This window comes from Amphiura filiformis, chromosome 18 (genome assembly GCF_039555335.1).
Source record: "Amphiura filiformis chromosome 18, Afil_fr2py, whole genome shotgun sequence".
Taxonomy (NCBI): Eukaryota; Metazoa; Echinodermata; class Ophiuroidea; order Amphilepidida; family Amphiuridae; genus Amphiura; species Amphiura filiformis.
This window is the reverse complement of record NC_092645.1, coordinates 13,303,618-13,326,567: the sequence shown is the minus strand read 5'-3', so window position 1 is coordinate 13,326,567 and position 22,950 is coordinate 13,303,618. Positions and strand designations below refer to the sequence as shown.

At 38.5% G+C, this 22,950-nt stretch overlaps 1 protein-coding gene across 1 annotated transcript; it reads right to left on the bottom strand.

Moving 5' to 3' along the window:
• Positions 1–1,222: 1,222 nt before the first annotated feature.
• Positions 1,223–21,870, bottom strand: LOC140139888 (sodium- and chloride-dependent glycine transporter 2-like). Its single transcript, XM_072161649.1, has 14 exons — positions 21,559–21,870; positions 15,642–15,789; positions 13,155–13,286; positions 12,300–12,503; positions 10,655–10,799; positions 10,110–10,242; positions 9,592–9,726; positions 8,731–8,834; positions 7,725–7,849; positions 6,187–6,299; positions 5,422–5,553; positions 4,630–4,854; positions 3,077–3,241; positions 1,223–1,562 (listed from the first exon to the last, which is right to left on the bottom strand). Exons 1-14 carry the CDS (start codon positions 21,571–21,573, stop codon positions 1,374–1,376), a joined length of 1,965 nt encoding a protein of 654 aa, XP_072017750.1. The 5' UTR covers positions 21,574–21,870; the 3' UTR covers positions 1,223–1,373.
• Positions 21,871–22,950: the final 1,080 nt, after the last annotated feature.

Sequence of the window (22,950 nt, the reverse complement as noted above, 5' to 3'; positions counted from 1 at the left end):
AGTTGAAATACATACACCCCCTATGGAAGACATGATCTCAATTATGTCCCATACAAGGGGTGTAAATTTTTAAATAAGTCACCCATTCAGGTATACAACTCCATTTAAAACTCCCTGTGGAAGCTTAAGGTAAATTGTCTACCATGTGGGGTATGGATTTCAACTACAATAGCACAACTCTCGAAACAGATTCATCAGGATCGTTCATAGTTCAATAAAATAGAAAAGGTTCTTTTTCAGATCCAATTATGCTGGTACTTACTCAGGAATTTTGATCACTCTGTTGTGGTGTTTCTAGATGTTTGATGATACGGCAACACTGTTTGGTCTTGATCATGTTGATGACGTTTACAAACTTCCTGATTGCCGTTTGTTGATGAGTTGATCGTAGATTTTGTCGAGTTTCATCAAACATCTAGAAACACCACAACAGAGTGATCAAGATTCCTGATAGGAATTGAAATATTTCTGAGTAAGTACCAGCATAATTGGATCTGAAAAAGAACCTTTTCTACTTTATAGAATAGCACAATACATACTCTAATTTTCATTAATAGTATACAACAGCATCCAATGCCAATGGCCTAACTTCTGAAGAAAGTATTTCCTTCAATTATTACCGGTATATTATATGGCGCTTAATACCTATATTATATGGCATATGGCACGTAAGAAGAGTTGAAATGCTGCATCAAATGTGTGTATAGTGGCGTAGCCAAGGGGGAAGCTGCCCATGTGAGAAGTCTCCCCATTGGCCTTTCCCTCTGCCCATCTTGATATTTATGATTTTAGACCTTTTAAAAAACCCTTTTAACCCATCTTGACCTTTTTTCTACGTTTGCTCACATGACGGTTACCTTGCCCCCCCGGAATTTTGAGGTGGTGGGTCTTTGGGAGCTGATGGCGTACCGGTAAAAGGGGTCTTTCGGAGCTGCGAACCGGGCTGCGAACAAGTAAAATGGGGTCTTTTGGAGCTGCGAAAAGTCAAAATCAAGGGTCTTTCTTGGCTTTTTGGTTGAAAATCGCCTGAAAAAACAAGAAATATGAGGAATGAGCAATTTTTGGGTCTTTTAGAGCTGAAATTATCAAAATCAAGGGTCTTTTGGAGCTGTATTTTGGTCAAATATAGGGGGTCTTTCGGAGCTGCAAAACCCAAAAGGGGGATCTTTCCGGGGAGCATATCCGTATGGTCATTTGTGTTGAGTGCCCCCCGGGCCTTGCCCCTCCCCGCCCTTCTGAAAAAAATCCAGGCTACGCCACTGAATGGATGGAGTGAATTGTGTAACACTAAAGCGGGAAACCCACCACAAACTGCATAAAAAATAATGCCATATAAAAATATCAGCCTATACATATTGAGCAAAGAGCTACGGTCATTCGTAAGCAATATTTTCTAGTCCAACTTCTCCATCTGGTGTGTATTGCACAGGCATTGCTCCAGGAAGCTTTAGCGCACCACCCATTGTGGTACCATGAGCCTTGTGTACTTCCCAAGCCTCGTCTCGGAATTGTTGAAGAGCTGGTCCCCAGTTATCGGTGGGTGATGACATTGCCTTCCAACGCTGTAAAACAAAGTAGCAATATTGACATTATTGATCTAGCAATGGGTTAATAACTTGAGGATATAAACTGAGCTAAAAAAGAAACTTATAATTTTTCACAAGGTCATATCTTGAAATCCTGTCCATCAAATTGAACCAAAATTACACACAGATTTACTTCAATACTCTACTCTTAACACATGTCAGTAACCAAGCAGTTATCCAACTGACACAACAGCAAAATGCACTGACATGGGACAGCTTCCTGGACCACATTCACAGCCCAGCCCTGTTTCATGAAAAAAGTGTATGAAAAGCAGAAAGCAGCACCGTTTTATCATCTGTGCAAGGATCTTGTGTGCATTCTCACAGATTTTTTGTCCTGGGTGCCAAATGTTGGGCTGTGAAAGTCAAGGAAGTCCAGGAAGCTGTCCCATGACAGTGCATTTTGCTGTTGTGTCAGTTGAACAACTGCTTGGTTACTGACATGTGTTTTGAGTAGAGTATTAAGGTAATCCTGTGTGTAATTTTGGTTCATTTTGATTGACAGTATTTTAAGATATGACCTTGTGATTCACAAGTTGTAAAAAATTATAAGTTTCTTTTTGAGCTCAGTTTAGTAATTATATCATTAATATCTAGAAAGAGATAACATATAGGTTTAATATTATGCAAGCATACACTCATCATCATGCACTCACGGTTCAGTTGTACTTTTTAGTTGCGTGTATAGTTCGCTTGATTTCTTCCAGATCTTGTATCATATCCCTGCTTCATCTTATATATGCCTATTAACTGCATTTACTCTGTTGCACCAGGGACATTGCCCCATATCCCTGCTTGCACGTAATTTCAAATAGCTTCAAATGACACTAAATTCCGAGGTAATTGGTAAGCATGGTAAGGCGAAGAACTAGTTGTCCACGTCCAACTTTGTTTCGTCAATACAGACATTGACTGTTACCATATTGATATTTTGTTTTACTCTCTAGACATCTATATCATGTATATGGTAAAGGACGCGACGGTGGGGTGTTCTTCACTAGCGAAGAACAATAGAGCTGCTTCGGGATTATTCACATGCATTGTGGTGACCACTGATGACTTGCAACATATAACTTATAGCTAAGGGCAGTTTATCCAGATGGGAATGAGCTACCTAAATAATCTTGATGCAAAAGAACTAGAAAAAGGGTGTGGTTGAAGCTTGCCGTTCCTGTGGTTGCGGACACGCGACTCTTTCCAAGTTCCCAATGTTCAACTAGTGGTCACATGCTATAAACATACACATTTACCATAATAATAACACTGCCCAAACACATAATGGAAAATAAGCTCGTCGTGTGTACTTGTGTGAAGCAATTGAGCTAGCAGCAAGAAGGCCCTACTTGCAAATTGCAATAGCTGCCCTATAGACATTTGACAATTCTGTATTCTGTAGCCTATTATATATTGTACATATATGACACCTGGCAGCTATTGCAGATTGAGCCTTCTTGCCCTAAACCCTTGAAATTCTAATAACCACAACTAACCTGTTGTAGATTTCCTTCAGCTCTGAAGAATTCATACACCATTATGACGGGTATCCAGACTACACAGCTAACAGAGATCAGCCAACCAATGATTCGCGCCCATACTGGGTATGGTCCATTATATTCCGGTTCTTCCCAATTCAGGAAACTGAACATCAGCACAAACTTGAAAAAAAAAGACAATGAAAACATTTAAAATGGGAAATAAGCATTTGGTATCACTGCAGTCGTCTGGTGTACATATCCTTAAAAGTTTTGAAAGCAGATTTTGAAAGCTGACAGCTAGAATTTCTGCTGGTGTCTTCATACCATTATGGCATTATTGACTAAGTTAACAGCAGCTGGATGGATCTATACAGTAAAGTTCTTTTTTATTTCCCATTTTAGGTAGACCAACCTATTTGGTGGGTCTTACATTTAGGGCTGCGTGACTTTTTAAAAAGAAGTTTACCAGACGTGTCCAGCTGCTGTTCGTGCGTATGTTAGATGAGGAATGCATCACATCTTCAGACCAATCACCTGTGTCATCGGGAGTGCCCCAAGGAACAGTTCTGGGCCCAACGACCTCACATACTGTATCTCTGTTGATTCCCATGTGAGACTGGGAAAGGAAATGGCTTATGGAGTTCCATCCGGAGAAATACCAACTTCTTCGCATTACCAAACGTCGTAAGCCAGTACATGCCTCTTATTCTATCCATGACCAACCTCTGGAGGCAGTACCTTGCTACCATCCGCCAAATACGTGGGTGTTGAATTTACTGACAACTTATCCTGGAATAGACAAGCAGACTGCACCAGCAAGAAAGGCATGAAATCCCTTGGTTTCCTACGGCGCAACTTGAGCTGCTGTCCCCGTGACGTCAAGACCCGTTGCTACAACACATTTGTCAGACCAGTTAATGATGTATCGAATTGTCAACCATCTCATTGATATTCCTAACATGCGGCCAACTGATCCCCTCAAACACCACCACCAGGGGCAACTCTCAGAGGTTCCATGTTCCATTTTCCCGCACAGCTATACTGCAAGGCTCTTTCTTCCCAGACACTATCCGTCTGTGGAACTCATTGCCCCAGGAAGTTGTTGAGTCACCAACCCTAGACGTCTTCAAGTCCAGAGTGTGTGGCGTCTCCTTCACTTTAAGCAGTCCACTTTCCAGTCATCTTTTTAGCTGCACATTCACCTTGTATATAGTTTTGGATCAGCACCAGTCCTTGTCTGCACTTGCTTGAATGCACTACAACTAATGTGCGAGTATACTCCAGCGGAGGTTTCGGCACAGTATTGGAAGATTATGATGATGATGATACAGCTGCATGATGTAACCAAAACATTAAATAGTGACCATTTTATTTAAGTCATCTGATGAGGAAGTGACATTGAGCCTGATTCAGGAGGACACCTGTCATCATTTGGCAATTTTCAATGGAATATCCCTCATTTTGTACTTGGATGTGTAAGAGTTCTCAGTTCCTATGACGCTACGTGTGTGCTCCTATTCTATTGACATTGTGCTCATTTGAAAGTTAACAACACAAAATAGTCTTACCATTAGAATGGCTGGCGTTATCATACTCCACATCAATGGCCACACTTTAAATGGCCATCCTCCTAAGAAATCTATGTAAGCATCACCAACCATCGACCTGATGTCATTGGTGAATCGTTTGGCACCATAAATCCATGATATTCCTACAGATTCCAAGATGGCGAACACGATGATTGGAAAACCGGCTGAGTAACTGTCTAGTAGCGATGCCCAATAACCTCCCGCCTGGAAAAGAAATATCGATTTTAAATATTACCCCTATGTCATTTTATACAATTCACGTTTTTAGAGCTACCTGACTAAAGATTTTATGTACTTGCAAGGTATTGCAGATGATTGAGCTATTTTGGAGATACTTCATTCAAACACATGCGAGCAGGGGCGTAGCAAGCGGGTGGACAGGGTGGACGAAGTCCATGGGCCCCGACGGTTCCAGGGCCCCGAGCAAAAGAAGTTTGTTAGGGATAGGGCTGATAAAGGAGCTGTTAAAAGGACCCCGCACTGCTCCTTGTCCATGGGCCCCGAAGCTCTTGCTACGCCCGCCCCTGCTTGTGAGATTGTTTGGAGCGGTTCACTGAAAATGGTCTATGAACGTTATCAGAAATATTCAAACGTTGTGTCTGTGATTTTAGTCTATCTACCCCGAGTCACCGGCACTAGCTTTGAAGTTCAGCGTGTTCTACGTTAATTGATCCATATTTGCCCGGCATATTTGCGGATCCTGCTCTCATGTGGAGCATCATTGCTTCCGCTTATTCTGATCAAGCTAAGACGTTTTATCTAGAAACTTACATTGGTGACACATATAAGACCTATGAGATAACCAACCACACAGGCGCAGAATGTAACCTTTGTCTTATGCTTCCGTAATTTATCTGGATAATCGTCAACTATTGCGGTAACTACTGATTCGATGATTACAAACTGTAAGAACAAAGACAGATAAATGATTAGTATTCATATCGTGTGCCAAATTTATAGCTATTTTTATTTTAAAACTCTAAAAATCGTATAAGCAAACAAACAAACAAACAGAAGAAAGCAAGTGTCGAATAGTGAAACGAAACTTAGGTATGTGCGGGGTATGTTTAGACGTTTGGTTTGTGACTGTGTGGATTACAGGGTTGCCGCTACGGCCAAAAAGGATAGAGTCCAGTTAAATTGGATCCGATAATCTGCACAATTTGATACCTGTAATGTCCCAAAGAATTATGTGTCTGTGGACACAAATTCTGAGATGGTCATCAGTGTCAAATTATGGGGTCCAGTCCAATTGGACCCAAGTTTACTGTGCATAAAGACTAAAAAACACAAGAACACTGATTGTGGGGTGTGTGTGACGTGATTGGTATGGGACTATGGGTGAGAGCACGGGGTGGGGATACGTACATAATTTTGTGATTGTGTGGGGTGTTTTCTCAAGGCTGTTGGTGGAGACGAGATATGAAATGAATAGTACAAATCATGTCAATGTTATCACTAGAATTTACAATCGATTCTGTATTTAGTCATGTGTTTAAAAAAAGGAAAGGGCAAGATCGTGGTTGCCGCACTTACCTCACTATCGAGTCCTAATGTTAGCAGCATAAGGAAGAACAGAATAGCCCACAGTGGCGAAATGGGCATGCGCGCTACGGCCTCCGGGTAAGCAATGAACGCTAACCCAAAACCTGCAGGAAAGGAAAACGTGAACACGATTACACTTAAAGCCATATTATAACATTTTCAAACAAAATAGATTAGCATTTCTTTGCCATAAAATGTTAGCTTTTACTGTCACATATATCTCCTTTTATTTTTGAGCCGAACAACTACGGCAAAGCAAAGAAAATTGGAATTTACTAAGGTAAAGGTAAAGGAGACGACCCTGTATAAACAGTGATCGGAGTGCCCATATCTCTTTCATTGGCGATTGGGCCAGACTCCTCCATGTAATGTTGCTATAGGAGGATCGCTACACCTCCTCTACAGCGAGTCTGTTACCTTCCCAGCATTTAAGAATGCCGGTACCCATTTAAACACCTGGGTGGAGAGGAGTAATCGAGATAAAGTGCCTTACTCAAGGGCACAACACGATGGCGTCGCCGGGGCTCGAACCCGCAACCTTCCGATTATGAGTCCGGGCCCGTTCCGCTCGGCCACCGTGCTCCCATAATAATTCCATCGTAATAATAAAGCGCCGGTGCCGGCGTTTTATTCAAAATCTCGGATTTTGACAAAACTACAGCACCTAGAGTCTTGATTTTTGCAGGGTATATTGGTTTAATAAAATACAATTTAATCTTATAAAAAAGGAAATTTAAAAATTCAGTGAGGGCGTCTTCGTCAGCAAATGTTATAATATGGCTTTAAACGGTATTTCTACGCGTACGCCGTCGGTTATCACAGTACCGGCACAACTGGTCCCTGTGTGAGTGGTCGAGCTTATCAGATGTGTCTCTGACTTCATCTGGACTCACACAGAGAACGGTTGCACCGGTACTGTGAATACCGACGGCGTACTCTTTGATATACCTTGAGCACATGGATAGCCTTACAATGAGAGTCCGACGCCATACAATAGGCTACATAGCAGGGCTAAATGGGATGTTTTAGAATACAACTTTTAGCAACGCGATTCTCGAGCAAAATCTTGGAGGGAATCCGCTGTGTAAACTATCTTGAGCATTCCAATTCCTACGTTGTCCCCAAATTTATCCCCAAGAAATTTAGTGGATTTCGCGATTTCCCCTTGTGGTCTTCGAGTGCCGTGTGAACAAATCATTTTGCGATTCTCTAGTGCCGATCTTAACCTAGATAGATGACAGTAAGCTTCCCGTTGTAATTCCAGAACTGACATCACCAGGCATTGCAAAACGGTCAATGGAGTCGTGTGGACACGCAGTCTGGAATTGGCTTAAGAATCACAATAACTCTCGAGTAAGCCGATCCTCCAGAATTCTATGACCGTCCGAATACGCCTTATGACAGATAGACCCGCAGATAGCAAATCTCAGGTGATACCGTACTAAAAATGTGGTGATAATGAAAGCTTTCTTTAAGGCAAGCGCTAACGTAATGTCATGCGTATTAATTAATGCAGATACCATACTCACCACTTTCAGCCACTTCTGACACTGGAAGATCCAACTCATGCGCCATAAATCCAATAATGGAAAAGATGACAAATCCAGCCAAAAGACTTGTACAAGAATTGATAGCGGGGACAAGTATTGAATCGCTGAAAGAATTGGTGTTTGAAATTAGTAACAGGTAAAAATCAAAATCAATATCTAATTTGAAAAGAGCACACTAAAAACATTCCTGATTCAGACAACAGAATCAACATAAGAAGCTCCTCTTTGTTTAAAAGGGCTCATAGCTCGTATCTCGTAGCAATTATTAGACAGGATGAGGTTTTCGTACGAGGACGCGGTACACGAACGTGTGACGTCATTATTTGATGCGACTTTAACTCCTGTATCATCGACACTCCTGAACAACATCAAATTGACGTCACTTGATCACCGTACCGTGTCTACGTATATAATCCTAATTCTGTCTATATTAAGTTAATACGCAATTATTAACCTATAATAACAAAAAACAAAACAAAAGAAGCGTATGATATCACTTGTGTTGTTTTAGACGTAACAAAAATTTCATCCAACACTAGAGGTCATGAAAATGTCAAAAATGAAACTAAAACTAGGCGACCCACTGTAGTGGGTACGCCCAAAAGTAGTTTCAATTGCTCAGATCCATTGCCAGTGAAAAATCATACAATTGAATATACCTAAGAGGAAGAAGAGCCCAACTCCATCTCCATAATATTCCCAATATTTGTGGAAGAAACAAACTCCATGGAGTTGGGCCTTTCTTCCATGTAAACCATGATTAAGTGTACTTGGAAGATTATTTAGAGAGTTGATTTGTTTCCTTCTTTCACACTCAATTAAGAACTGTCTGCTGGCAGTCAAATGCGATGCCCAGGTGTAACTCATTTTTTGCAAAATGGTGGAGTTGGGCCCTTCTTCTTCTTAGGTATCCAATTATTCGTTTATTTGAAATTTATTTACTCGATCCACCGTATATCTATAAGATATTTTGTTTCAAACTCACAAGTAGCAATTGTTGTGGAATTTGTTATAAGAAGCTAACGTCAAGAGACCTCCCCAGGCAGCGCTGAGTGAATAGAATATCTGGACTGCAGCATCTAGCCAGACCTATGGACGAAAACATAAAATAGTCAGAAAAGATCGTTTGTAAAATGTCTGATGTCACAAAGACATTACACACCATTTTAGCATTGTAAGCGCAACTTTTTCGCGCGCTTTCCAGCGGAAATATATAGTTACCTAACATATTGAAATAATACTGAGCTATTTGGAACTTCAAAGTATGACATTGTAATGTAAGGGAAAAAAGCAAATGTCAACATTCCCGGGCATTTTTCGACACACTGATTTTAACAACTAATTTTTCGGCACACGATTTTAACAAGTTACCAGGTAAACATCAATATCTTACACAAGACATAGGCTACCACACATGATTGCACATTTAGAGCTTAAAGCCATCACTTAAAAAAACCCAGATGTGGATGTGAGAGTCTATTATACTAAACAGTTGTACTGTATGGCGTATATTTTGGGGTGGCCCAGACTGACATGTGTTCAAAGTGAAATTTATACCCACTCATGTTACTCTCTTGCAATTTTCCTGCAAAACGAGGACTACATGTAGCAACGTATAATAATAATATCAAGATGCATCATGGGCAGAATTGCGCAGTAAAGATGTGCGCATCATGTATACACGGGTCGTCCAATCGGCATGCAAAGTCTTTCGGGATAATACCAAAATGTCGGATTCTACTTAGTCTTGATCCACCAGTCCTTCAACTGCTACGCATGGTCATTGTGCCGCCATGTTTATTGTTTTGAGATCGGGGCCGACGGACTCAGGCTAGATTCTACTTACACGTGACTCAGCGAGTTGAGAAACATCAGGTGTAATGAAGAACTTGATTCCTTCGTAGTATCCAGGAAGAGTTAATCCACGGACAAGTAAGATGATGAGAACCAAATACGGGAAGGTAGCAGTGAAATATACAACCTGAAAGAAACAAATAAATAAATAATGAACTCGAATGAACTCACCTCGATTTGATTCATTTGATAAGCCCAGTGGACACAGGTTAGGATTTCGACGTTAAATCAACGTTGATACAACGTCGAAGTTTCAACCTAACCTGATTTTAACCTGATTTCAACCTAGAGGTTTGTTGAAATCAGGTTGAATTTGAACATTAATATATACAACGTTGAAATTTCAACCTATGGGATAGACTATGATCCAAGGCAGGAGGAAGGTATGTGTATGACGTTCTGTCAACCAGGTCGAAAATGTCGTACTGCGTAGGTCAGCAACCAATCACGCTGCACCTTTGACCTGATGTCAGACAATATAAACTAGTCTTTTTAATTTGATTACACTACCTTTCCAGATGATTTGATTCCCTTGATGAGACATAGGAAGACTATAATCCAAGCCAGGAGGAGAGTCAATGCCAGCTGCCACACGATGGTACCAGTCTCATTCATACTAGGGGATTCCCGTAGTACACCATTGCTGAATGAACAAACAAAATTTTATTAGTGGTGGCAGGTTAATTACAAAGAGCCAGCTTCATTAATGGGTGGGCGAGATCATGCAATTTGATGCAAATGTCCTCAAAATATACTTTTTTCCTCGTCCTCTTCTACAGTGGCGTAGCCAGCACTTTTTCAGAGGGTGGGTTAAGAGGGGAAACTTCTTTCCTGCTTTAATATTCTATGTTTTTTTCCCTCGTCTCTTTCCTCCAGTTTTTACTTTCCTCATCATATTTCTCTGCTCTTCTTTTCATCTCTTCCATAACAATTCCATGTTCTATGAGATCCAATGGCCGCAACAGGTCTTCAATGGTCAATAACACCAATGACTCTGACAAATCAAACATCATAAAGCTGCTACTTTTGTTTGTTTTTTAAACAATCATACTCACATCCAAAATTCTTCTACGGATCGTTCACGACCGTCACCCAGTGGATCCATATAATTTGAAATATCATAACTTCCATTGGGTAAAACAGATACTTTGTAGTAATCACGCGATGTGTCATTTAATGAATCCAACGGAACACATGTACCTTGAAGAGAAACAGTGGAGCAGATGATTGATATTGTTAGGGTTCAAAGATCAAATGCAGAAATAACTAAGTTATGAAACTGATATACCGATGGAAGGTACAAATTCAAAACGTGCAACCCTATTGGTAGCACAAAGAGGTACGGGGCAACATACTTTGTCATGATGCAGTCATGTCTACAGTAGAATTCATCTCGACCTTTGCAGGACTTAAACCCCATTAAAAGCTATTAAACCAAGATAACACTCACCGAAGCAGCTCAACTGATTAAATCAGATCTTCTCTGGTTGTGCACAAGTGTCTGTTTTCAATGTGCGACATCGCAATAAAGCTGGTATTATATAGGAAACAATGGTATGTGTAGCTTTGTTCACGAAATGAGACAAAGACCTGCTTTTTGTTAACCAGCATTCTTCAAAATGAGCAACATAATGATTGTTGACTTAACACGGTTTGGAAATAATTTCTTCATATTTTTGGTGTTATCTGTCGTTTACATATCCTTACCCTCTCCAAACATCTAAATTAGCTAAAAATTTAGGACATGTTACAAAACTATATTTTCTAGAACCTATTTAGAATAGTTTAAATGTAGCTTGTACCGTTTTTTGTGGCATCCTTCAGAACGGAGCGGTCCATTACCAATATAGCTCAATATTTTCGGTCAAATCTCCATTCAATTAACACGGGGAGTTGGCTAGCTATGAGCTAGCTATGCTTTGCCCTCACTCATATTTTACATAAGTGCGACCATTTCTGAACATCTAACCTAGCTGTAATTTTAGGTCATGTTAGAGAAACATATTTGCTAGAAGTTTTGGAGAATAAATTAAATATTGGCTGGTTATTTTTCACACAGTGATGTTAACTAGGCAAGTGTCCATTCTTCCAACATACATCATTTGTAGAGGTCACGCGTCAATGGTAAGAGCACTGTGTATTGTGTATAGGAAAACGGACAGTAACTGCAGTATGTTGCAAACTCTCTACAGTTGCATCAGGTGATAGGCGAGGTTTGCTTGTTCTCTGTTGACAAGAGGCAGTCTTCAGTGAACGACTCTTTCTAGATCCACCAAACCTTTAAATTTAGCAGATAGGCGCTAGGCGAGGTCTACTTGTTCTGTGTCGACAAGTGGCAGTCTTCAGTGAACGGCTCTTTTCAGAGCCACCAAACAGTTTACATTAGTAGATAGGCGAGATCTGCTTGTCCTCTGTTGATAAGGGACATTCTTCAGTGAACGGCTCTTTTCAGAGCCACCAGTAGGCAAGTGGTGGCCTGCATATCACATTCTTAGTTACTTTGTCCTGAAAAAGTCAGAGCTACTCCTAACGAAAGCTTGACAGTTCTAAACTTGTCCGACGGTGAACCCACTAAAAACTTACTAATTGTTATGTAGTCCCGTCGTAAGAGCTATCCCACAACCTATTGGTTTATACACATCATGCATCGCTTGTACCCTTTTTACTCATTTTTATTTGTTCTGATGAACGTTTACATACCATTATTTACGATGATGCTGGTTTTATTTGCAACACAGTCGTCAAATAGGTCGCTACAGTATATGCTGTTCCATGAGTGATTGCATCCAACCCAAGGGAGCATAGAGGTGAACGATGAGAAGAGGTAATACAAGGAATAGGTGATGATGATGTTATAGGAGATACCACCGAAGTAGTTGGCAAGGAGCATGCCGTAGCCAATACCTGCAATAAAGGTTAAAGGTTCAATCAGCGATTTAGTCATTCGGAAAATCGCAAAAATCATCAAAATTTAGTGTTTGCGCCTTTGTTAGTGTGTTTTTGAAAAGCCCGCCTCTTCCAAACGCACCTTTGGATTCTGAAATGATTATATTCAAAAAGTCTGGTCATTTCAAGTAGATTAAATTGTATGTCTGGAATAGGCAGGCATTTGGAAAACACCAAAAACGGACGGGTACCAATGATTTTGATACACCCTGTAAACCCTCTTCTAAATTGAATGCAGCTGTGCAATCTCAGAATTGCTTGAAGTCAAAGTGCCCTAACTTTTTAATTATTCACACACGATATATAAATGAATATATTTTTCGAAAGGAAATAAATCGGGGAATCCGATTATAAACACATTTGGTGTAAAAACAACTGTTTGGAGAAAATCACACCTACAAAAAAACAAAAACAAAAACAAAACATTTTTGACAACATCAAAAGAGGGATTCTTCCACAAATTATGTAGAACAGTCACGCCACTTGCACACATGCATTGTTATTACCCAGTGTCTATGGGGTGTACAGAGATTTGGGGTCAAAGGCAATTACGGGGTCACTTCCGGTATAAAACGAAATACCTTCAAAAACCATATATTTAGTACAAACCTCTCATCATTGGGACCGATTTCCAGGCAGTCACTGGTCCTTCACTGCAATACTGTCCAAAGCTTATTTCGAGAAAGAATATAGGTAGACCAGCAAACACCAACATCACAAAGTAGGGTATGAGAAATGCACCTGTCAAATGAAGAAATAATGTTTTTAATAATACGGATTCACAGTCAACATTTGCTCCCGCATTTGCTCCCACCAACTTGAAATTTTTTTAAGCGACCTTGTAAAATTTTTGCTTTCACCCATTGCTATTAATTTTGACCAAATCTTATGAAAATCCATCATCTTTACTTATTTGACCTCAGATGACCCCGGATGACCTTGGAATCAATCAAAGCTTACGATCGTAATCGTACAATTCGTCGGTGAGGTACAACTTTCTTGTCATTCAAGTTATTTAAGAGAAAAGCATAGATGTGAACTTCTGCATCAAATTTCATAAATGGCTCAATTTTCTTTTAGACATAAAAGTACCTCACATTAAGGGATCTAAAATGAGCGTTTATTGCGTTTCTACAGTATTTTTTGGGACATGAGAGCACCTCAGACCTATCGAATTGCATTCTGAATACGAAGCATGTCTTTCTGATATCAAATAATTTTCATTTTTGAAAATCACAATATAATACAAATTTTATGACAAATTATAAAATTTGATATTTTTCAAATTTTTGATATATAACAGTCCTCGAAGTAAATTATATAAATCTAATGTTATATTCTTAAAGTGTATGTAGCAGAGAGGAAAAGCCGACGGTCAATTGAAAATTTTGACCTTTCATATTGAAGATATGGATTTTTTTCCCAAAAAGACCTAATTTTTGTTGGTGTTTTGGGGAAAAAATCCATATCTTCAATACGAAAGGTCAACATTTTCAATTGATCGTCGGCTTTTCATCCCACCTACATACACTTTAAGTATAAATCATCAGATTTCTAAAGTTTACTTCAAGTAGGCCTACTGTTAAATATCAAAAATATCAATTTTTAATGATTTGCCATAAAATGTGTATTAAATTGCGAATTTCCAAAAATCAAAATTATTTGATATCAGAATCACCTTCTTCGCATTCAGCCTTCACTTCGATATGTCTGATGTGCTCTGATGTCCCAAAATAAATACTGTCCAAACGTTCATACCCCAGCCCTTAAAGGTCCGTGACCCGATCGACAGCATCATCCCCCGATTTTTTCATTGTTGATGAGGTTTTGGTATCACATAATAGATACTATTTTTCTCATTACTATCCTGAAATTTGACGCTCCAAGTCGATGTATTTCCGGAGAAATCATGAATCACAGCGGTTTTTACAGGTATACCAGTTGTAAACAATAAAAATTACTTCGGATCATGGGAAGAGAAAAAAGCGAACTACGCTAAGTGTAGTCTCGCGGCCAGACTGTATGTGGCTATCACGAACATACATTAGGAGGATCGACGAGTGTCAGACCGACGCAAACTGGCTGTGTAGGAGACTACGCTAAGTGCTGAGGAGACGGTCCGCCGTATATAATTAAAACAATTCCTTGATTATTTCAGTTGGTGAAATAGCTCAATTGGCTAGCGCGCCGTTCTTTTACCCAAGAGGTACCCGGTTCAAAACCCGGTATCGGAAGGTTTTTTCCTCTCCATTTTAACCCAAACTTTTTATATTAATTTGAAATGTACATATTGCAAGAGTAAATATATTTTGTTTCATTTTTTTCTGAAACGGTACGAAAAAAAAAAAAAAACCAAATATTTTCCGTTCAATACGGGCCGGGCATTGCAGCATGTCAGCATTCGTCATACGAACGGGAATTGTTGTTGTTGCATGCCTACCCAGAATGCAATTCACGTATACAAGGTATTGGATTGCAAATTTGGCTATTTATTCACATTTACGCTGAAAATGCTCTCGTTTTTTCACAAAGCAGCATAAAGGGGAGATATTTGATATTATTATGTAATTTTAAAGACAATCCATATCCAAAACCAATAGGGTTACCCCCTTTAATGTTTATCTTTTCAGTCTATGTTTCACACTTTAAATCAACTTATGGGGCCTTACCTATTTTAGTTATACCCAACTTTATGAGGGCACTTACATTTTTGCGCTACCCTTGAGATACATCTGACTCATTTAGCTTTGACAAGGGTCCAACCGAAGTGCATCTCTCTTCTCATTCTCTCAGAGGATTACTAGCTCCCCATTACTGTGAGACAAATGAGGTATAAAACGCCTTGCCCATAGTGTACAACACGTTGCCGCTAGAGGGAATCGAACCCACACCTAAAGCTAAAGCGATTATGAGTTTGTGGATGGCTATAAAAACTCAACTGCCGGTTGCCCGCCGGTCCCGCCCGGTTGGAGCCGGCCGAGCCGGTTCCTATTGTTCTAAGCAAAACAATATAACACGGTTCAACCGCTTTCAACCGCCGGTCGACTGAGTTTTGAAAGCCGCCGTTACCCTTTCCAACTTTAAATTGCAGCTTACCTCCGCCATTTCTGTAGGTGAGGTATGGAAACCTCCATACATTTCCTAAACCGACAGCATAACCAGTACACGATAGAATGAAATCAAGTTTACTGCCCCAATTACCCCTCTCTTTATTCTCGTCATTGGCGTACTCCTTGATTTGGACCTGTTTTAGCACAAATGGAAGAATATCAGCATTATAATTTTTCACGTCCCTATCCTTTTACATATTCCTATTACTTTTCTTCAAAAATATTAGCAATGACAATGACAATTAATGACCATGACCAATGGTCAATATCAACTATTTTTGTTATTATGATAATAATAAGATTAAGGTACAAAACTAATATGACCTCTTTCCAGGCTATTATAGTCTGCAACATTAACAGCAGAAAGCTTTGGAGCATATTACACATAAGAAGGTACTTGTTAAAAAATCTTCTTCTTTTTTTGAGCAATATTAGAGAAAGCTACAATGTTAAGAAAATCACTTTTGAAATTAAAAAGGCATTTTTCTTGAACAATTGCTACCAGTAGAGAAAAATACTATTTTATCCACATCTTACGAAAAATGCACTCTAAACAAGAATATGTCTTTAAAAAAGACAAGTTCACGGATCAGGTGTATAGTACATGTACTTGAGCTACTTTGGTCTAACATTCAATATTCATATCTGACCTACTCTGCACTTATTCAACAATAAATAAGTGATATGAGGCTTAATAATGATACCTGCGTTTTGACTCTGGAAAACAATATTTTTTAAAAACCTCATTTTGCATTTAGTTTTTTTTAAGCCACCTCGGGAGCCACCTGCAGGATCTCGTTTTGCATTTAGGTTTTATTTTGTTGCAAAGTAGCAAAACTTTCTTTATATATGGCCCAATTCGTGCCTGGAAAAGGCTATCCCCTCTTACAACCTATCGACAGGTCTGATTTCTATAATGAGGTGTCACCGGGTTTGCAAGAGATAATAATACCAAATCTAAACACCATGAAATTTACCACATCACGACCAAGCTCACATTGGGCGCTCCATTCCTTTTAAAGGATTTTTATTAAGTCACCTACTAGGAAACAAATTTGGCTATAACTATGAAGAAAATTGTATCTTATCACTAAAGTAAACAAATTACACAGCTTGCTCTTGCTAGCTTTTGTCAGGGTCAGGGATATTTGTCTCTTTATAGTCCTGCTTTAATATGAACACATGAACACCAATATTATACAGGTTTATACACATGGGTTATTTATACAAGAGTCAATAAACATTCAATTAACTATAGATAATGGACTTAGTTTTGTGCAATGTAGTAATTTTCTGAAGTAAATCGTCTGCTGCACAGTTATCTATACAGAATGATATGTTTACTTTGTAATTAGTTATGTGTATTGTCAGCATGTGATGGCTATAAGCCAATTGCAAACATGTTTCTAAAAAAGGCTAAAAAATCCCTACACTGGATAGACTCTTTTCCGGGTTAGGGCTAATTAGTAAGTTGTCATGTGCGGCAAGATTAGATAAAGGCATACAAACTAGGGTATGAGATATTAGGAATTATTTCCTAGACTCTTAACCACAGGGCTAGTGGGCTACAATACCTATTCATGACACATGATATGTAAGGGATAAACTGTGCATATAAGATGTGGGGGAAAGTGGCATCATTTCACTGCCGTGAAAAAAGGCACGTTTCTGGCCGAAATCTGCTTAGAGTAAAATTCATAACTTTGAAATCACATAGTGATAAGGGACCGTTCAATATTTACGAGGGTGAGAGTTTTAATTTTTCTTTTGATGGGGGAATCTGAATATTTTACTGTATGAATCATAATGGAGAAGGAGGAATGTTAAGTTTTAAGGTTGGTCTGAACCTTGGAATTATGTCAAATTTGGGCCAAAATGGCACTTTTGGCCCAAAATCCCAAAAATAATGGTTTTTGGCCCACTTCTTTTTTGTGCACCGTAACAAAAAATTCTTGGAGTTAAATTTTTTTGAAACTAATTTTAAAAACTAGATCAAAATATCTGGGACCCGTTTTTTCATTTTTTGAATTTCGACTAACTTTGAGAAATTTGCGCCAAAAATGGTCAAAAATGCTGATTTTTCAAAAAATCATAAAAAGCCCGATTTTGGCACAAATTTCAAATATTTTTGGTGAAATTGGTCAAAATTCAAAAAAATGAAAAAACGGGTCCTAGATATTTTGATCTAGTTTTTAAAAATTAGTTTCAAAAAAATTTTGGCCCAAGAATTTTTTTGTTACGGTGCACAAAAAAGAAGTGGGCCAAAAACAGTTATTTTTAGGGATTTTGGGCCAAAAAGTGCCATTTTGGCCCAAATTTGACCTCACAGATGAACTTATCAAGTCTTTGCCATTCTAAATATGTATACTTTTATATACTTTAGACCAACAATTTAGAAGTTATGAGGCCCGAAAGTTTCCATAATTCCAGGGTTCAGACCAACCTTAAGTGGAGAAAAGGGGGAAACAAGGGAGAATCCAAAAATTTGAGGGGACGCAAGGGGGTAATGGGAACTTTTTTCAAAACTGTGACTCCCCCATGGCGTAAATTTTGAACGGTCCCTAATACAGTATGTAGTAAACACTTTGACCATGCCATGTCACTATACATTTGGGTGAAATTGGGTCAATTTCATCCATTTTAGCTAAATTATATTATTTTCGAATTGCCCAATAGCTCCGAATAATGCAAAAATTCCCCTGTCAGGATATATTTCGGTGCTGCTCGATTCCCGATTGCATATAGACCTATAGGACACTCCTGCACTATCCGAGTATTCGGCTATTTCACCGTCCCGCAAAAGCTCACAAAGTCTGGCAAAACCAAAAGAAGCTAAAAAATACTTTGCTATTAATTACAAATTGAATGTAAGCCTAGGTCAGACATTTAATGCTAAAATACAATTTTAATTGAATAAATAACCTTCTTGAAAACTATAGCCTATAGTTATGACGTGAACAAAACGAAGGACTTCAAGACCTGCAAAGTTACAATGTAGGGGCTGTACAATAATCCCTGGAAAGAATATTTTGGCAATGCATGTTTTTACACAATAACATGCTCAAAAAAGCTTAAGAAAACAGTATACGCGTACGTTCAAATGCACAATATATCCTTTAAGTTTGCAAATTTGGGAACCAAAATATTAGGCATAGCCTATATGATTGAAGGAAAGAGATTTTTTGGTAGGCCAAGAGGGAGAGGCCCGGGGAGAGGGCAATAATTTGTTGGCCAAAAGGGGGGGGAGTAAATTTTGGCACGCCGTTTGAAAATATTACCCCCAGCCCTTATGCGTTTATAAATGTATTGGCCTCCGGGATTGGTCTACTTTCCATACGGCCAATGCCATACATGAAGTCAAAACCCTTGGCTAAGTTAAAGCTGCCACAAACAAAGTTTGTATGTAGGCGTGCACGTGATTGGGACAAACCACAGAATTCTGTGGGACAAACACATTTACATTTCAAGGTCACATTAAGGTACTTTAATACGAATTAATATACCTTTAGGGACGCACCATTAGATATCAAGGGGGGGCTGGGTAGTTGGGGTCGTGACAAATTTTTTTTTTAGTACCTCGGTGAAGCAAATTTTTTTTTTTTTAGCCCCTGGATGAAGCAATTTTTTTTTTTTCAACACCTCGGAGAGACAAATTTTTTTTTTTTTGCAATCGTAAAGTCCTATAATTTTCAACAATTTGTTTGTCGAGTTGTCAAATTTTGTCCATATTTTTGATCATTTTTACGTTTTGTAGCACCTAAATTTCGAGTGCCACAAAAAACATCAATATTTTTATGTGTAAAAACTTTCTTAAAGTATAATGATTAATGAACGTCTTTTGGCGCGAAAAATTTTGGCATATTGAAGCTAAACTGGTGAAATATGGTATAAATGTACAATAAATGCGCGCGAAGCGCGCAAAAATTGGGGTTTTTCAAATTAATTTTGTCAGAAACCCACATACATGCGTCAACATTGGTGATGATTGTATGGACCACCCCTAGCAAATATTGGCCCCCCGGGATCTACGCCTATGCTCTCAATCAGTCATGTGGCCCCGGCAGGCACAGATTTCTATAATAATTTTGACATTGGGGTGGAATTTGGTGAAAATCTGTGAAGTAGAGCGAATCAAGTGTTTTCACTCACAGATCCGGCTCACATATTAATAACTTTTCACAATCAAATGCGCACAAAATACGTACCAGTTCGGAGCTAAAATAAATATTCTTGGTGAAAAAGGAGCAAATTTGCGCGAAGCGTGAAAAATTTTGCAATATAAAAGCTATATGAGGTTAATTTTTCTTCACTAACTGTGACAAATTTTTTTTCACCCTTGACATCAAATCTTTTTTTTTCTGGTCCAATGTGGAGCAAATTTTTTTTTTTAGTCTGAGGTGGAGCAAATTTTTTTTTTTTGCTCAGATGGTGCGACAAAATTTTTTTTTTCAAAAAACTACCCAGCCCCCCCTTGGTATCTAATGGTGCGTCCCTTATTGTGTCCTATGTTGAATTTTATGAGCATGATAATGCATTCCATTATATCGTCATATTTCTTCACAACTTGTCAAAATTTAATTTCATCCTTGGAATACTATGCACATTTTTCATCAAATGAGTGTTTTATGTAAAAATTCTTGGCAAGTAAGGCTTAAATAATTAAGATGAATGATTTGGCTCTCGTGGTCAGGGGATGTGTTCCTATGTTGCGCAAAGCGCGGAAGCCAAACTATTGGAGTTCCAAAACAAGTCAACAATGTCGGTAACAAAGGCTGGACCCTTTTAAAACAATTTAAAATTATTAAAGAAAAGTGGACACAAAATGTGAAAAAGTGGACACCGCATTATCACCGGAATGTCCTTACTTTATTGTTTTAAAAATTTAGTGAACGGAGACGCTCAATATGCATTGAATTTACCTTAGGATATGAACGTCACCATTCATTAAAATGTTAAAACTATTCAACTACAGACAGTTGGGTGAAAGTACAGTGTCTATTTTTCAAATTTTGTGTCCACTTTTCTTTAATAATTTCAAAATGTTGTAAAAGGGTCCAGCATTTGTTATCAACCACACTTGTTTTTGAACTCCAATACTATTGGCAATAGTTCTTTGGCCAAAAAAAATACGTTTACACATTAGCTAATTTAAGATTGACAGCCTTACTGCGTATAGGTAAATCTAAGCCATCATGCATACATTTTGAATTAAATACTATCTGGTGGTAACTCTAAGCCATCATGCATACATTTTGAATTAAATACTATCTGGTGGTAACATGGTGTTACAACATAATTAAAACTACTGTAAACATGGTAAATAATATGCTCAGTTCTCTTACCCCGCATGTCCCGTTCATTTGAACAGTGGAATTTGTTTTAATTGGCGACCATCTTGATTTTTTTTTACTTGGCCTTGTAGGATCTAACATACAATTCCAATGGTATATATTACCACGTTTATTATTTTAATACCATCTTCTCGATCTCTGGTATTACATCTCAAACAAGTTTAAACTGGAGGTGCTTGATAAGTCAGTCATGTCAGCTTATCGTGACTTATTCAAGCTTATACCCATCCAGCCCATGTAGAAATAAAAGATTTCCTAATATTTAAAAATATTGTGATCGTTATATTTGTAAAATAGGACAGATTTTCTCACAATCATGAAATATCTTGCAGTTAAATTTTCAATATACGTATCACTATCAGAACCATGACAACTACCTGTGGGTTAATTAAAGATAGTATCAAATATCGAATTGCTTAAAAGTTGCAACGTATCAGTATCAAACCGTGCCGCCCAAAAGTGCATACACCAATCATGCCAATCGATCTAATGGTTGGAATGGTTGATGATAGACCGAAATAGCGAAAAACACAAAATTATTCTACAACTTACCCCGTCTTCAGCCATGTTGGACTGTCCAAAGTGTTATCTGCCCACCTTAATGCATAAGTTTGTATCCACTTTAGTAGCTGACCAATGACCACTCAAGCAACAAAAATACAAAGAGGGCAAAAGTTATGTCCAACTACGACCTGGTCCAACTTTGGTGAATCACAGCCCGTTGCTTTCTAATACTAGTTTGTTTTGTCGCCGAAAAAATTGACCAAGAAGATTTTCCTTTTCACAAGATTATTCCAAAATGACCGCTTTCGCGCTTAAGTGGCAAAGGACACTATTTCCTATTGTTAAAGCGACTCCTGCAAACATAAAATGTTTAGTTTATGCATACTCAAACAAGTAGGCAGTTCCAACCCGTAAACTATTGTACTTTAACAACTTACAAACTTCCACCATGAGTGTTTTCACGATGCTCTTTAACGCTTTACTTGCTGGTACAGATTTGAAACCATATTTTAAATAATTAAACCAAATCTGAAGAAGTGGCGCAACAACTATTATACTTGGTTATTTTGTTTTTGCATCTATTTGAATAACTAATATCAGCATCAAACATATTGCTTTAGTTTTTGTTCGGTTGTTTACGTCACATGGCGGTGACGCAATTATTGGACCCGTGTCGTGGAATAATTTGCGCAGATATTTGGTAAAAGCAAGAAACCCACCTTGTGTGTTTTCTGAGCAATTGTTAGAATGCATTGAGTGGAACGAAATCTTTAGGTGCTTAAGATTTAAATCAAAATTATGACCTCAGATTATCTTGAAAATACTATGATTAACATATAAATGAGTCATATTTTTCTCCAAAACAAAGTTCTCCTGAAATCAGGTAATGTTGTCCATGTCCAAGACGTCCTTCAAGTCACTACGATACTGTAGTCCCGTTAATTCTATGGGCTATTCCATTTAGAACTCACACTCCCCCTGTGGAAGATTTTGGAAATATCTCCCACAGGGGGGAGTATGAATTTCAAACGGAATGAATACATTAGCAGCTCCATTTGAAACTCACTCTCCCTCTGGGGAAGATTCAGGTTGAATCTTTCTCAGAGGGTGTATGAAATTCAAATGGAGCTGCCCAAAGTGCTTATTTTATTTGAAAATCATACTCCCCCTGAGGAACATATTTCCAAAATCTTCCGCAGGGGTAGTGTGGATTTTAATTGGAATAGCCAAATGAAACAGCAAAATGCAAATATCACAGGATCAAGTTTCAAATGTAGGCCAGACAGTGACACTGAGAAAACAATAGGTTGGCATTGTCTTGATTAATTGAACATTGGTAAAATGTGCTGAAACAGGTGTCGGAGGCATAGATACCAGCTGAGTGAGGTCTGGTTGCATGAATGGGAGTCTTTTAGATCCAGGGTCTGGAGTTGGAATTAT